This window comes from Salmo trutta, chromosome 14, assembly GCF_901001165.1.
Source record: "Salmo trutta chromosome 14, fSalTru1.1, whole genome shotgun sequence".
Classification (NCBI taxonomy): domain Eukaryota; kingdom Metazoa; phylum Chordata; class Actinopteri; order Salmoniformes; family Salmonidae; genus Salmo; species Salmo trutta.
In genome coordinates this window covers 73,500,171-73,513,514 of record NC_042970.1, presented here as the reverse complement: position 1 = coordinate 73,513,514, position 13,344 = coordinate 73,500,171, and the positions used below count along the sequence as shown (strand labels likewise).

General features: G+C 43.7%; 1 protein-coding gene and 1 long non-coding RNA gene across 2 annotated transcripts; one reads left to right on the top strand and one right to left on the bottom strand.

Moving 5' to 3' along the window:
- Positions 1-223: 223 nt before the first annotated feature.
- LOC115147351 (mitochondrial cardiolipin hydrolase-like) lies at positions 224-9,035 on the bottom strand. Its single transcript, XM_029689559.1, has 4 exons — positions 8,745-9,035; positions 8,116-8,306; positions 4,515-4,744; positions 224-932 (listed from the first exon to the last, which is right to left on the bottom strand). The coding sequence occupies exons 2-4, from the start codon at positions 8,304-8,306 to the stop codon at positions 673-675; spliced, it is 681 nt and encodes a 226-aa protein (XP_029545419.1). The 5' UTR covers positions 8,745-9,035; the 3' UTR covers positions 224-672.
- Positions 9,036-9,734: 699 nt separating this feature from the next.
- LOC115147352 (uncharacterized) lies at positions 9,735-12,821 on the top strand. Its single transcript, XR_003866318.1, has 2 exons — positions 9,735-10,369; positions 10,594-12,821. It is a non-coding gene; the product is annotated as an uncharacterized LOC115147352 (long non-coding RNA).
- The last annotated feature ends 523 nt before the right edge of the window (positions 12,822-13,344 follow it).

Here is a 13,344-nt window from a genome sequence, read left to right as displayed (position 1 = left end):
ACTACAGATAAAAGCCATGTTTCTCTCAGTCTATCTATGTAACAGTGTAGGTTCCGTCCCTCTCTTCGCCCCAACCCGGGCTCGAACCAGGGACCCTTGCACACATCAACAACTGACACCCAGCGAAGCATCGTTACCCATCGCGCCACAAGAGCCACGGCCCTTGCAACGCAAGGGGAAACCCTACTTCAGGTCTCAGAGCGAGTGACGTCACCGATTGAAACACTATTAGCGCGAATCACCGCCAACTAACTAGCCATTTCACATCGGTTACATCTACATGACGAAGAAAACTGGTTTCTCTGATAAGATGTGGATGAGCAGGTTTCTCTGAGATTGAAAAAAATATGTAAAACTACAAGACAGCAAACTACCCAAATTATACATCATGTACTTGACCAGTACTGCCCAATCCTAATGTATCACTTATGTAAACACAATTTGTATTTGGACAAATTTGTCCCGGATAAGGACCATACAACCTTTATCCATAGTACTAAGCTAGCAGGTTTCTCAGAAATGGAAAATATAAAACTAAATATAAAAAATATATATATATATAACAAAAAAATGTAATAAATTGACATAAATCACCATAGCAGTTAGTAAACCAAAAGTAACCACTAGCTACTGCACCATACAAACATTTCAGCCATGTTTCTGTCAGTCTCTCTATAGTACTAAACTAGCAGTTTTCTCAGCGATGGACGGCAGGTGTCTCCTAGCCGGGTCATTGACATCCCAGAGCCTCTTGAACTCAGTGATGAAGGGCAGGACTAGGTCTGGTTCCTCCGTGACCAGGATGTTCTCCTTGTTGCTCTGGATGGCTGTCAGGGTCCAGTTCAGGGAGCCGGTAATTAGGCGCCGGCCGTCCACCACGGCAAACTTGTGGTGCATGTGGACGGCGCCGGAGTCACACCTCACACAGATGCCTGGGGAATGGAAGGGGAATACACAGGATGAGAGGGGCTATGCTATATTATGAATAGTCAGTTGTGGTGCATTGTGGTGGAGTCACACCTCCCACAGAGTTGGACCTCAGAGATTCCAAATAGAGAGAAACAGAAAGAGACAGACAGCTTGTGCCATTCATCATTTTTCTGTCTAAGGACGTGGTCCCAACTTTTTTTCCTTTATAAAAAAAAAAAATTGTGGCACACCTTGATGGGATAAATAATTCTGCAGCACATCTAAAATGTCCCAGTTAATGTATTTAGTAGTAATCACCTCAATCTAACTGATCTATACTGTATTTTGTTATTAAATAGTGTTTATTTGAACTATTTTCATAGTTCCTTAATCATGATGATTCATTTGTGTGTACCCAGTGCTTGACTTGGACTGAAATAGGTTCAGGTACTCATTTTGCGTGCCGGTACTGTTTCTATTTAGGTGGAGGAGCGCCACAATACTTTGAACATATATTCTATAAAGGGGAACATGAGCTCAAGCAGTAGAACATTTGAGGTACCAGTACTCAGATCCTGCCCAAGTCAAGCACTGTATTTGACCCTTTAAGAGCGTCCCGCAAATCCGTGCTAGAAATAAAATATGTATAGTAAACAAAAATATAAAACGCAACAAGTGTTGGTCCCATGTTTCATGAGCTGAAATAAAAGAGCCTAGATATTTTTCATAGGCACAAAATGCTTATTTCTCAAAAATGTTTGTCACAAATTTGTTTACATCCATCATCCACCTGACAGGCATGGCATATCAAGAAAATTATAATCATTACACAGGTGAACCTTGTGCTGGGGACAATAAAAGGCTACTCTAAAATGTTCCGTTTTGTCACAACACAATGCCACAGATGTCTCAAATTGAGGGAGCGTGCAATTGGCATGCAATTGGAATGTCCACCACAGCTGTTGCCTGAGAATGTAATGTTCATTTCTCTACCATAAGCCACCATTAACATCGTTTTAGAGAATTTGGCAGTACGTCTAACCAGCCTGACAACAGCAAACTAAGTGAAACTATGCCAGCCCTGGACCTCCCCACATCCAGCTTCTTCACCTGCGGGATCGTTTGAGACCAGTCACCCTGACAACTGATGAAACTGTGGGTTTGCACAACCAAAGAATTTCTAGAAAAATTGTCAGAAACCGTCTCAGGGAAGCTCATCTACATGCTCATCGTCCTCACCAGGGTCTTGACCTGACTGCAGTTCGGCGTCGTAACCGACTCCAGTGGGCAAATGCTCACCTTCAATGGCCACTGGCACCCTGGAGAAGTGTGCTCTTCAAGGATAAATCCCGGTTTTAACTGTACAGGGCTGATGGCAGAAAGCCTGTACGGCGTCATGTGTGCGAGTGGTTTGCTGATGTCAACATTGTGAACAGAGTTCCCCATGATGGCGCTGGGGTTATGGTATGGGCAATCATAAGCAACAGACAACAAACACAATTGCATTTTATTGATGACAATTTGAATGCACAGAGATACTGAGGCCCATTGTCGTGCCATTCATCCGGCACCATCACCTCATGTTTCAGCATGATAACGCACGGCCCCATGTCGCAAGGATCTGTACACAATTCCTGGAAGCGGAACATTTCCCAGTTCTTCCATGGCCTGCATACTCACCAGACGGGTCACCTATTGAGCATGTTTGGGATGCTCTGGATCGACGTTTACGACAGGACATTCCAGTTCCCGTTAATATCCAGCAACTTCGCACTGCCACTGAAGAGGAGTGGGGCAACATTCCACAGGCCACAATCAACAGCCTGATCAACTCTGAGAAGGAGATGTGCTGCGCTGCATGAGGCAAATGGTGGTCACACCAGATACTGACAGTTTAAAAAAATTATCTATGCCCCTACCTTCCTTTAAGGTACCTGTGACCAACAGATACATATCTGTATTCCCAGTCATGTGAAATTCATAGATTAGGGCCTAATTAATTTATTTCAATTGACTGATTTCCTTATATGAACTGTAACTCAGTAAAATCTTTGAAATTGTTGCATGATGCGTTTATATTTTTGTTCAGTGTAGCTCTGGTAAAATAGGTCTTTAGTTTTGAACGGGTTGAGCTGGAGACGAGTGATTTTTCTGCATTGTGTAGGTGAAAGTTGTGCAACCGCAGACACAAAGCCATGATCCATTGGTTTCTATGGCAGAGGCTTTGATACAGCTAGCCCAATTAGACTTGCCTGTGCTAATGGTTCTCGCAGGTGAAGTAAATTGATACAAAATGACTTTGCTTGGCCCCTCAAATGATACAAATGTAGCCTAACCACAGCCTGAGCACACTGGACTTGAAACAACTATACAGATGTAACCATGTGCTATTCAATGTATTTATCAGAGCTGCATTGGTGCTCCCAGGTGTAAACTCCATGTGCGTTTCACAGGTTTCTGACTCGTCCGGGCTTGTGCTGGCAAGCCCACTAGGGTCAGACCACACTTGCAACATATTCTATCATCCCTCTGAATGCGTTCCAAATGGCACCCTATTCTCTATATAGTAGGTCTGCACAATTCATCGAATTCGCATCAAAATATTTCCATATCGCTAGAGATCCATATCGCATGCAATATTTTTGCATCTCAGCCTTGTGTAGTGTTTGTTTTTATAGTTTACTCTGTGATTTGTCTCCTCTTGCGGCTGCTTCCCACACACACCAAGCTCCGCCCCGTCACTCAAGCGGTGCAGTTCCTCTTCCTCGCTGTTAGATTCACTTAGTTTGCATGCTGTTCTGTTAAGTCAAATTAAGTCAACCGATTGTTCCAAACAAGAACATTTTGCTATCCACTTTTCTTCTTAATATAAATCATTATTTTTCTACGATTCCAACAGTCCGCCCAAGAGTTTGATCTATATCACATGTCAAATAGCAATCACAGTATTTGGATAAAAACTTGTTTTATTCACAATTAGCTTTTCTGCCCATATCTTGCAGCCCTACACTAGTTTCAACCAGTAGTGCACTATATAGGGAATAGGGTGCCATTTGAGATACACACACTCTCTAGCTATGCATTACGAGCATGGACAGTGTAACTGACTACACTGAAGAAGTTGGGAGTGCAGAGCAGCTTGATAAACCACATTGTAAATCACATGAATTATGATTAGGCTATAACCAGGAACCACTCTGGGATCTAGTTATAACTCTCCAGCAATAACTTTATTGACTGAATTGATTGATCAATAAGATCAATCTACTTCAGACTCTGCATTAACCCCCCCCCACACACACACACAGTTTTCCTCATGTCATGTTAGTCCTTGCATACCTCAGAGAGCCATTTATAACTCAGAAATGTCCAGATCAACGAGCCCATGTCACGGTGTGAACAGTGCTTGTTCCCAAAGACATAGACATGGCGCGTGGGATGTCCCCCACTGCTAGAAGGGGGGGGGGGGGCCTGAGTTAAAAACTTTGGGAACCCCTGGCCCAACCTGATTTTCATGAGTGATGTAGGTGCATAGGGGGATTGTACATAGCTAGGTGGTAGGTTCTAACAACTGCTTTAAGATTGGACCTCTGCCATCAGCCTACCTGCTCTGCGGATGGCCCCTATCTGGGAGCCGGTGATGAGGGTGTAGTCCATGTCAGTGAGGATACGGATGGAGATGCCCCTGGTGTGGAGGGCCAGCACGGCCCGGCTCAGGTCCAGGTTGGTGAAGGCGAACACACACAGGTCCAAGGAGGAGGAGGCAGACAGGATGTGGCCCAGGAGACGGGTGAAGGAGGTGTTGACGTTGTGGGGTAAGGGACAGGGGCAGGGGCTAGGGGTTGAGAGGAAAGGGGGGGAGATGGGGAAAGAGGGAGGAAAGAGAAAGAAGGGGAGAGGGAAAGATGTATTTTTATTTCACCTTTATTTAACCAGGTAGGCTAGTTGAGAACAAGTTCTCATTTGCAACTGTGACCTGGCCAAGATAAAGCAAAGCAATTCGACACATACAACAACACAGAGTTACACATGGAATAAACAAAACATACAGTAGAACAAAAGAAAACAAAACGTCTATATACAGTGAGTGCAAATGAGGTAAGTTAAGGCAATAAATAGGCCATGGTGGAGAAGTAATTACAATATAGCAATTAAACACTGGAGTGACAGATGTGCAGAAGATGAATGTGCAAGTAGAGATACTGGGGTGCAAAGGAACAAGATAAATAAATAAATAAATAAATAAATACAGTATGGGGCTGAGGTAGGTAGATAGATGGGCTGTTTACAGATGGGCTATGTACAGGTGCAGTGATCTGTGATCTGCTCTGACAGCTGGTGCTTAAAGCTAGTGAGGGAGATATGAGTCTCCAGCTTCAGAGATTTTTGCAGTTCGTTCCAGTCATTGGCAGCAGAGAACTGGAAGGAAAGACGACCAAAGGAGGAATTGGCTTTGGGGGTGACCAGTGAGATATACCTGCTGGAGCACGTGCTACGAGTGGGTGCTGCTATGGTGACCAGTGAGCTGAGATAAGTCGGGGCTTTACCTAGCAGGGTCTTGTAGATAACCTGTAGCCAGTGGGTTTGGCGACGAGTATGAAGCGAGGGCCAACCAACGAGAGCGTACAGGTCGCAATGGTGGGTATTGTATGGGGCTTTGGTGACAAAACGGATGGCACTGTGACAGACTGCATCCAGTTTGTTGAGTAGAGTGTTGGAGGCTATTTTATAAGATCGGTAGGATGGTCAGTTTTACGAGGGTATGTTTGGCAGCATGAGTGAAGGATGCTTTGTTGCGATATAGGAAGCCGATTCTAGATTTAATTTTGGATTGGAGATGCTTAATGCGAGTCTGGAAGGAGAGTTTACAGTCTAACCAGACACCCAGGTATTTGTAATTGTCCACGTATCCTAAGTCAGAGCCGTCCAGAGTAGTGATGCTGGACAGGCGAGCAGGTGCGGGCAGTGATCGATTGAATAGCATGCATTTAGTTTTACTTGCGTTTAAGAGCAGTTGGAGGCCACGGAAGGAGAGTTGTATGGCATTGAAGCTGGAGGTTAGTTAACACAGTGTCCAAAGAGGGGCCAGAAGTATACAGAATAGTGTCGTCTGCATAGAGGTGGATCAGAGAATCACCAGCAGCAAGAGCAACATCATTGATGTATACAGAGAAGAGAGTCGGCCCGAGAATTGAACCCTGTGGCACACCCATAGAAACTGCCAGAGGTCCGGACAACAGGCCCTCCGATTTGACACACTGAACTCTATCAGAGAAGTAGTTGGTAAACCAGGCGAGGCAATAATTTGAGAAACCAAGGCTGTCGAGTTTGTCAATAAGAATGTGGTGATTGACAGAGTCGAAAGCCTTGGCCAGGTCGAGGAATACGGCTGCACAGTAATGTCTCTTATCGATGGCGGTTATGATATCGTTTAGGATCTTGAGCGTGGCTGAGGTGCACCCATGACCAGCTCTGAAACCAGATTGCATAGTGGAGAAGGTACGGTGGGATTCGAAATGGTCGGTAATCTGTTTATTAACTTGGCTTTCGAAGACCTTAGAAAGACAGGGTAGGATAGATATAGGTCTGTAGCAGTTTGGGTCTAGAGTGTCACCCCCTTTGATGAGGGGGGTGACCGCGGCAGCTTTCCAATCTTTGGGAATCTCAGACGATACGAAAGAGAGGTTGAACAGGCTAGTAATAGGGGTTGCAACAATTTCGGCAGATCATTTTAGAAAGAGAGGGTCCAGATTGTCTAGCCCGGCTGATTTGTATGGGTCCAGATTTTGCAGCTCTTTCAGAACATCAGCTATCTGGATTTGGATGAAGGAGAAATGGTGGGGGCTTTGGCGAGTTGCTGTGGGGGGTGCCGGGCAGTTGACCGGGGTAGGGGTGGCCAGGTGGAAAGCATGGCCAGCCGTAGAGAAATGCTTATTGAAATTCTTAATTATAGTGGATATATCGGTGATAACAGTGTTTCCTAGCCTCAGAGCAGTGGGTAGCTGGGAGGAGGTGCTCTTATTCTCCATGGACTTTACAGTGTCCCAGAACTTTTTTGAGTTAGTACTACAGGATGCAAATTTCTGTTTGAAAAAGCTATCCTTAGCTTTTCTAACTGCCTGTGTATATTTGTTCCTAACTTCCCTGAAAAGTTGCATATCACGGGGGCTATTCGATGCTAATGCAGAACGCCACAGGATGTTTTTGTGCTGGTCAAGGGCAGACAGGTCTGGAGTGAACCAAGGACTATATCTATTCCTAGTTCTACATTTTTTTGAGTGGGGCATGCTTATTTAAGATGGTGAGGAAGGCACTTTTAAAGAATAGCCAGGCATCATCTACTGACGGGATGAGGTCAATGTCATTCCTGGATACCCCGGCCAGGTCGATTAGAAAGGCCTGCTCGCAGAAGTGTTTTAGGGAGCGTTTGACAGTGATGAGGGGTGGTCGTTTGGTCGCAGACCCATTACGGATGCAGACAATGAGGCAGTGATCGCTGAGATCTTGATTGAAAACAGCAGAGATGTATTTGGAGGGCGAGTTAGTTAGGATGACATCTATGAGGGTGCCCGTGTTTACGGATTTGGGGTTGTACCTGGTAGGTTCATTGATAATTTGTGTGAGATTGAGGGCATCAAGCTTAGATTGTAGGATGGCCGGGGTGTTAAGCATGTCCCAGTTTAGATCACCTAGTAGCACAAGCTCAGAAGATAGATGGGGGGCAATCAATTCACATATGGTATCGAGGGCACAGCTGGGGGCAGAGGGAGGTCTATAGCAAGCGGCAACAGTGAGAGACTTGTTTCTGGAAAGGTGAATTTTTAGAAGTAGAAGCTCGAATTGTTTGGGTACAGATTTGATGGGGGACAGGGGAAGATGGTGGGGACAGAGGAGAGGAGGATAAGAGGGAGTGGAAAGGGAGAGAGAGAAGGAGTAACTGGATGGTGTATCTACTGTATAGTAGTCACTCATTGAATCATTATTCCTAGCCCATAGCAAAACATCTGAAATCAACAAAAAGGCTATCAAAAAACAGCAACATTCTTAGAGACATTGGATAGATATATTATTAATGAATATGATGGTGAGTAGTTAATGTTGACTGTGCCGGCATCCCAAATGGTACCCTAGGGCAGTAGTATGCACTACTGGGCCACTACAGGGCCCTGGTTAAAGGTGCCATTTGGAACGCATTCTATTACTTACAATGGTGAGTCAGGAGTGAAGAGACGCTCCGTGCAGGCGACCTCTGTAGGGAAAAAGAACACTTCTTTCAGGGGCCCTCTGGATATTTTCCGGGGCCAGAGGCGACAGAAGAGCCAGCCCAACCACTCCACACTGAGAGTGAGGGCCACAGCCCCCAGACCCACGATCTTCACCATCTGAACCACTGACATCTGTGGGCAGAGGGAGAAGATGTCATGAAAATGTTGAATGGAAGCGCTAAATTACATACACTAGGCCTTCCCACCTTCTCCCCTGCCTTTCAGCTCTTGGTTAGGATTAGCCTAGCTAGGGTGAAGTCTTGACAGCTAATGATAGTTGAGGTCTGTTGGGTATGCAAAACAGCCATTAACTTGTGAACGGAGCTCGTTTTCACCAGCTTTATAAGGACAATGACATCGCTAGCAAATAATGGACCACTGCTCCAGCCCGGTGCAGAGGCTATAGTACATAGTTAGCCAGCTAAATTAGTTTTAGTCAGGGCCATCTAGCTGTCTTATCTCTGCAAGTCTGAGCTACCTTCATGCAGTCGCTATTTTTGTAAGCACACTTTCTCAGTTCATACATGCTGTGCGCTAGAATGAACTCTTATTTTAAACCACTTTAGTTACCTTGACTTTTTTCACCGTCGAGCATCTGTCTTCACGATGAACTTTTAATTGAGTGTACTACGAACGAAGACGAACGTCGACCAGTGCTCTAGAGCTGTCAATCAATTTAAAACTCGCGGGATAGTTGCAACGTTTCCACCAATCAGGGGACAGTTGTTGAAGCGGTTGAACATGTATTATTATTTTGTGAAATGTATGATGTAGAGAGGTTGTTTGACAGGGTCAGAGAGGTTGGGCGGGGATGATGGGATTAGTGAGGTTTGTAGGGAATACTTTTATTGTATTAGAAATGCAGGGTTAGTTAATTAAGAGAATATATTGGTATAGATAGGTCGTGAAAGGATTCACACTCCTGTAGAGTTGGTGTATGTGTACGCACGTGTCAGTTGGTTGCGATTCGCCAATAAAACCTAAAGAAGAAGAAGACGACGACAGTTGTTCATGTTAACTTCCGGTTCTGAAGGTGATCTCAGGAGGAAAAATGGCGGAAGCAGATGATCTGTTTGAATCAGATGGCGTGTCTAGTGGAGATGAGAATAATTTGATTACAGTGACGAATGCAAAAGGAAATAAGAGAAGTAAAGTGGTAGTGGAACCTAGTAAATCCACATCTAGTTCTGTCTTTTTTGGTTGGAATAAGGGTTTTGGATCGATATTGTTTCCTGGGAGATCCGTTTTGAAGTCTATTAAAATTGTGGATGCGTTGGCGTCGATGAGAATATCGAGAAGTGGGTTTATTTTTTTTTTAGTTTGTTTCTATCGAACAGATGTCGGATTGGAATGTGTCTTGTGTGGATCTTCGAAGCAGGGCGCCTATCCACTAGCGGTTCTGGGGGAGGCAGTGCCCCTGTGACAGCAATTTTGGACCCCCTTGTGGCCCCCCTAAATGTGGAGTATGAAATAATTTTTACATAACTAATTTTTGCTATCGTTCTTTTTTTTTTACATCCGTTATTAGACAGTGGCAACGCGGGACACTAATTTAACCCACACATTTTCTAGAGGGACGGCTTTAGGCGGAACACAACAGTATCGTACCACATGCATCTGCAAGTTTTTTTTATATTCAGAAGTTGTAAGAAATTCCGTACGAATATTATAGTTCAAGCACAAAGAAGGAAATATAGAGCTGAGTAAAATTGTTATGTTGTATTTGTATTAAATGCATTACAGAAGTGTAACGTTAGATCAGCTGATCTTAACCTGGCCGTTTGTTACTTTGTGGCAGTATGAAAAAGGATAAAATATATGATCAACAAACTCGTGCTGAGTGTTTTTACTTAAACCACACTCCGTCAACGCATTGTAACGTACAACGGTTAGACTTAAAGGGTATTTACCTAGCAAGTCAGTTATTTTAAGTAAATGAATTAATCAGCGTGGTCCCCATTGCTTTTGCTCTTTAGTTTTCACCAAAATGAAGAGAAAGAAGGACATCATGTCCTTCTTCGAAAGAAAAGGCAAGGCAGACAGTGAGACAGAGCCAGATGGTTCAGGTGTGGAGAGAGCAGAGAGAGAGCAGGAAGACTTGTCCATTGGAGAGACTGAGAGTGAAGGCATAGTAGAGCAGGAAAGTGAGACACCAACAGAGGAGCCTCGTGCGTCCACAAGCAGTGGACCGTCAGGTTTGTGATGTTGAATAAATCTGTGGTTACTTGTAAAGCAGTGTAATTAGTCAGTTTATATGGTGTATAGAAATGAGTCGGTTTGTGATTGAAATTAATTCTTATTTAACATGCTATTGGGCTTGTGATATAGATATAAGATGGATTTCAGAAGTTGCCTAATGGCAACGGTATATCTAAAATTACCCAAATAGATACTTTTAATATATTTTTTTCTTTGGCAGATCTCAGCAAATCCCAGGACGAACCACCGGTGCAGCTAATGATGAACATATACCCAAGAACTCTGATGGGGGACCGGAGGAGGAGCGTCAAGGCGGCCTGGTACCATATCCACCCCTGGCTTGAATATTCCAAAAAATCTGACTCTGTGTTTTGTTACGCCTGCAGGCATTTTAGCCCTCCCAAAGTCTCAGAGACTGTATTTGATTCACAATTGGGTTTTAACAACTGGAAGAAGGCAACTTACAAAGAGGGGGGATTTGCAGTTCATGCCAGGTCTGAGCAGCACAAACAAGCAATGATTACATGGAGAGACTTATCAGAAAGCTGTAAAAAGTAATGCAACACTGGTAAATGCCCTAAACAAGGAACACAACAAACAGGTTCAAGAAAATCGGGACTATATTAAAACAATAGAAGTACTACTACTTACAGCCACACAAAACATTGCACAAAGAGGACACGATGAGTCTGCAGAGTCAGATAATAAAGGGAACTTCATGGCAATCCTAGAAACAACAGCTAAGCATGACAACTGTGAAAAAAAGGTTGACTTCCATTCATAATGCAAAATATACAAGCAAAGGGATTCAGAATGAGGTTCTGAGTTGTTTGGCAGACATGGTTCGAACAAAAATGATAGAAGTGAAAGACAGTGAGGTCTATAGCATAATGGCAGACAAAACAAAAGATGTAAAGAAAAAAGGAGCAGATATCTCTAGTACTCAGGTACTATTTCAGAGGAGCTGTCTGAGAGCTTTCTCCACTTTGAATCGGCTGATCGACTAGATGCAGCAGGGCTTAATGACAAAATCATACACATATTAGAAAGTCATGGTCTTGAATACAAAAACAACCTAGTAGGCCAAGCATATGATGGTGCTTCCGTTATGAGTGGCAAGCATTCAGGCACGCATTAAAGAACAAGCAAAGCATGCCTTTTTACATCCACTGCAGTGCACACTGTCTAAACTTCGTTTTAGTGGATACAGTCAAAGCTGTCCCTGAGGTAGGACAGTTCTTCTCCTTACTAGAAAGACTTTACGTCTTCACATCTGGGTCGTATGTGCATCAAAAATGGCTTAACATACAAAAAGAGATGTACCCAGGTGCACCTAGAGAGCTTCAGAGACTAAGTGACACTCGCTGGGCATGTGGATATATGGCTCTACATACTATTATGGATAGATTACCTGCCATTAAGCGAGTCGTGCAAGACATAGTCCAAGAACACAATGGTGACAGATCTGTTGAGGCACGAGGTCTGTTGAGGCACGAGGTCTGCTTGCACAGATAGATTTACAATTCATTGTGTGCCTTATTACACTCCATACAGTGTTTGGAGAAGCAACATTTCTATCTGATATGCTACAGTCTTCATCACTTGACCTGTCAAAGGCGGTTGATTTAGTGGAAGCCTTAGTTCAAACTTTGAATGACTACAGGGATGAGTCATTTTTTTGATGACTTATGGAATGAAGTGTTGAACACAGCTGAGCAATGTGATACTGCAATACACCCCCCTGCATAACGTCCAAAAAGGCTAAGCTCTCAATTGAATGGAGACGGTGTACTCAGTACAGTGGGTCAGAGGTCAGATTCAGAACAAGGAAAAGGCAGTTTTCGTACAACCCTTTTCTACCCTGTTTTAGATCATATGCTCAATGAGCTTAACAGAAGGTTCCCTAGCAAAAACTGTGACATAATGAATGGCATCCAAACCCGACAAGTGATGTGTTTCTCAAAGAGAAGTCCCTGTTTCCATTTGCTAGAATGTATGAATCAAATATTGAGGACTTGGGGCATGAACTACATCAGTTCAGAAGAATGTTAGAAAGGAAAATACAGAGTGGCATGCAGAGACCCTCCAGTGTAGTAGAGCTGGCATTATTCATTGAGCCTTATAAAGACGTTTTCTTTGAGCTCTTTAAACTGTGCCAGATAGCTGTTTCAATCCCTGTTAGTACTGCTTCTTGTGAATGGAGTTTTTCTGCGCTAAAGCTGGTGAAAACGTATCTCAGGTCCACAATGTCAGATGACAGATTAAGCAATTTAGGTGTATTAAGTATTGAGTCAAGGAGGGCAAAGGCCTTGAGTCTAGATTCATTTGCTGATCTTTTTGCAAAAAAAACAAAAACCGGAAAATACAGTTCATGTGACCTGACACTGAATATGTAATGCAAATGAAAATTATAATGGAAATGCAAATAAATTGTTGAATGATTATGAACATGGTCTTTTGCCTGCTAATGCCTGCAATGCAGTGAAGAAAACGATATGACAACAATAACGTCTAATGTAACTGGCCCCTCTAACAGTACAACTGGCCCCAGCTTGGCCCCCCCAGTTGAAATGGTCTAGAACCGCCACTGCGCCTATCAAGCGTGTTATCTCTGGGGTGGCGCTAGAAGTAAATGCAAAGGATATACGTGAAGAATTGGGTCAAGTGGTTGGTGCACAACGACTGACCCGCATTGAAAGATGGAGTGTGGAAGCCATCCTTCCATTCTATTGTTTATTTTTTATGAAGAGTCTCTCCCTTCTCACGTGTATTTGGGTTATGTGGGATTCCATTCAAGAGCCTTCATGCCCAAACCCATGCAGTGAGATAAATGTAAATTATTTGGTCATGTGTTAATTGTATGTGGACAGGAGGTGTATTCTATGCCAGCTGAGCCTAAATGCTGCAATTGTGGTGGTGAACGTGCACCCGAATTTCTGAAGTGTCCTGTTAGGGTGAAGGAGACGGAGGT

Excerpts from the sequence above, each read along its gene's own strand:
- LOC115147351 (XM_029689559.1), bottom strand. The coding sequence starts at position 8,306 with ATGTCAGTGGTTCAGATGGTGAAGATCGTGGGTCTGGGGGCTGTGGCC. Across the intron at positions 4,745-8,115 it reads TTCACTCCTGACTCACCATT|CCCCTGCCCCTGTCCCTTAC; the intron begins GTAAGTAATAGA and ends CTCAACCCCTAG. Across the intron at positions 933-4,514 it reads AGGGGCCATCCGCAGAGCAG|GCATCTGTGTGAGGTGTGAC; the intron begins GTAGGCTGATGG and ends TCCATTCCCCAG.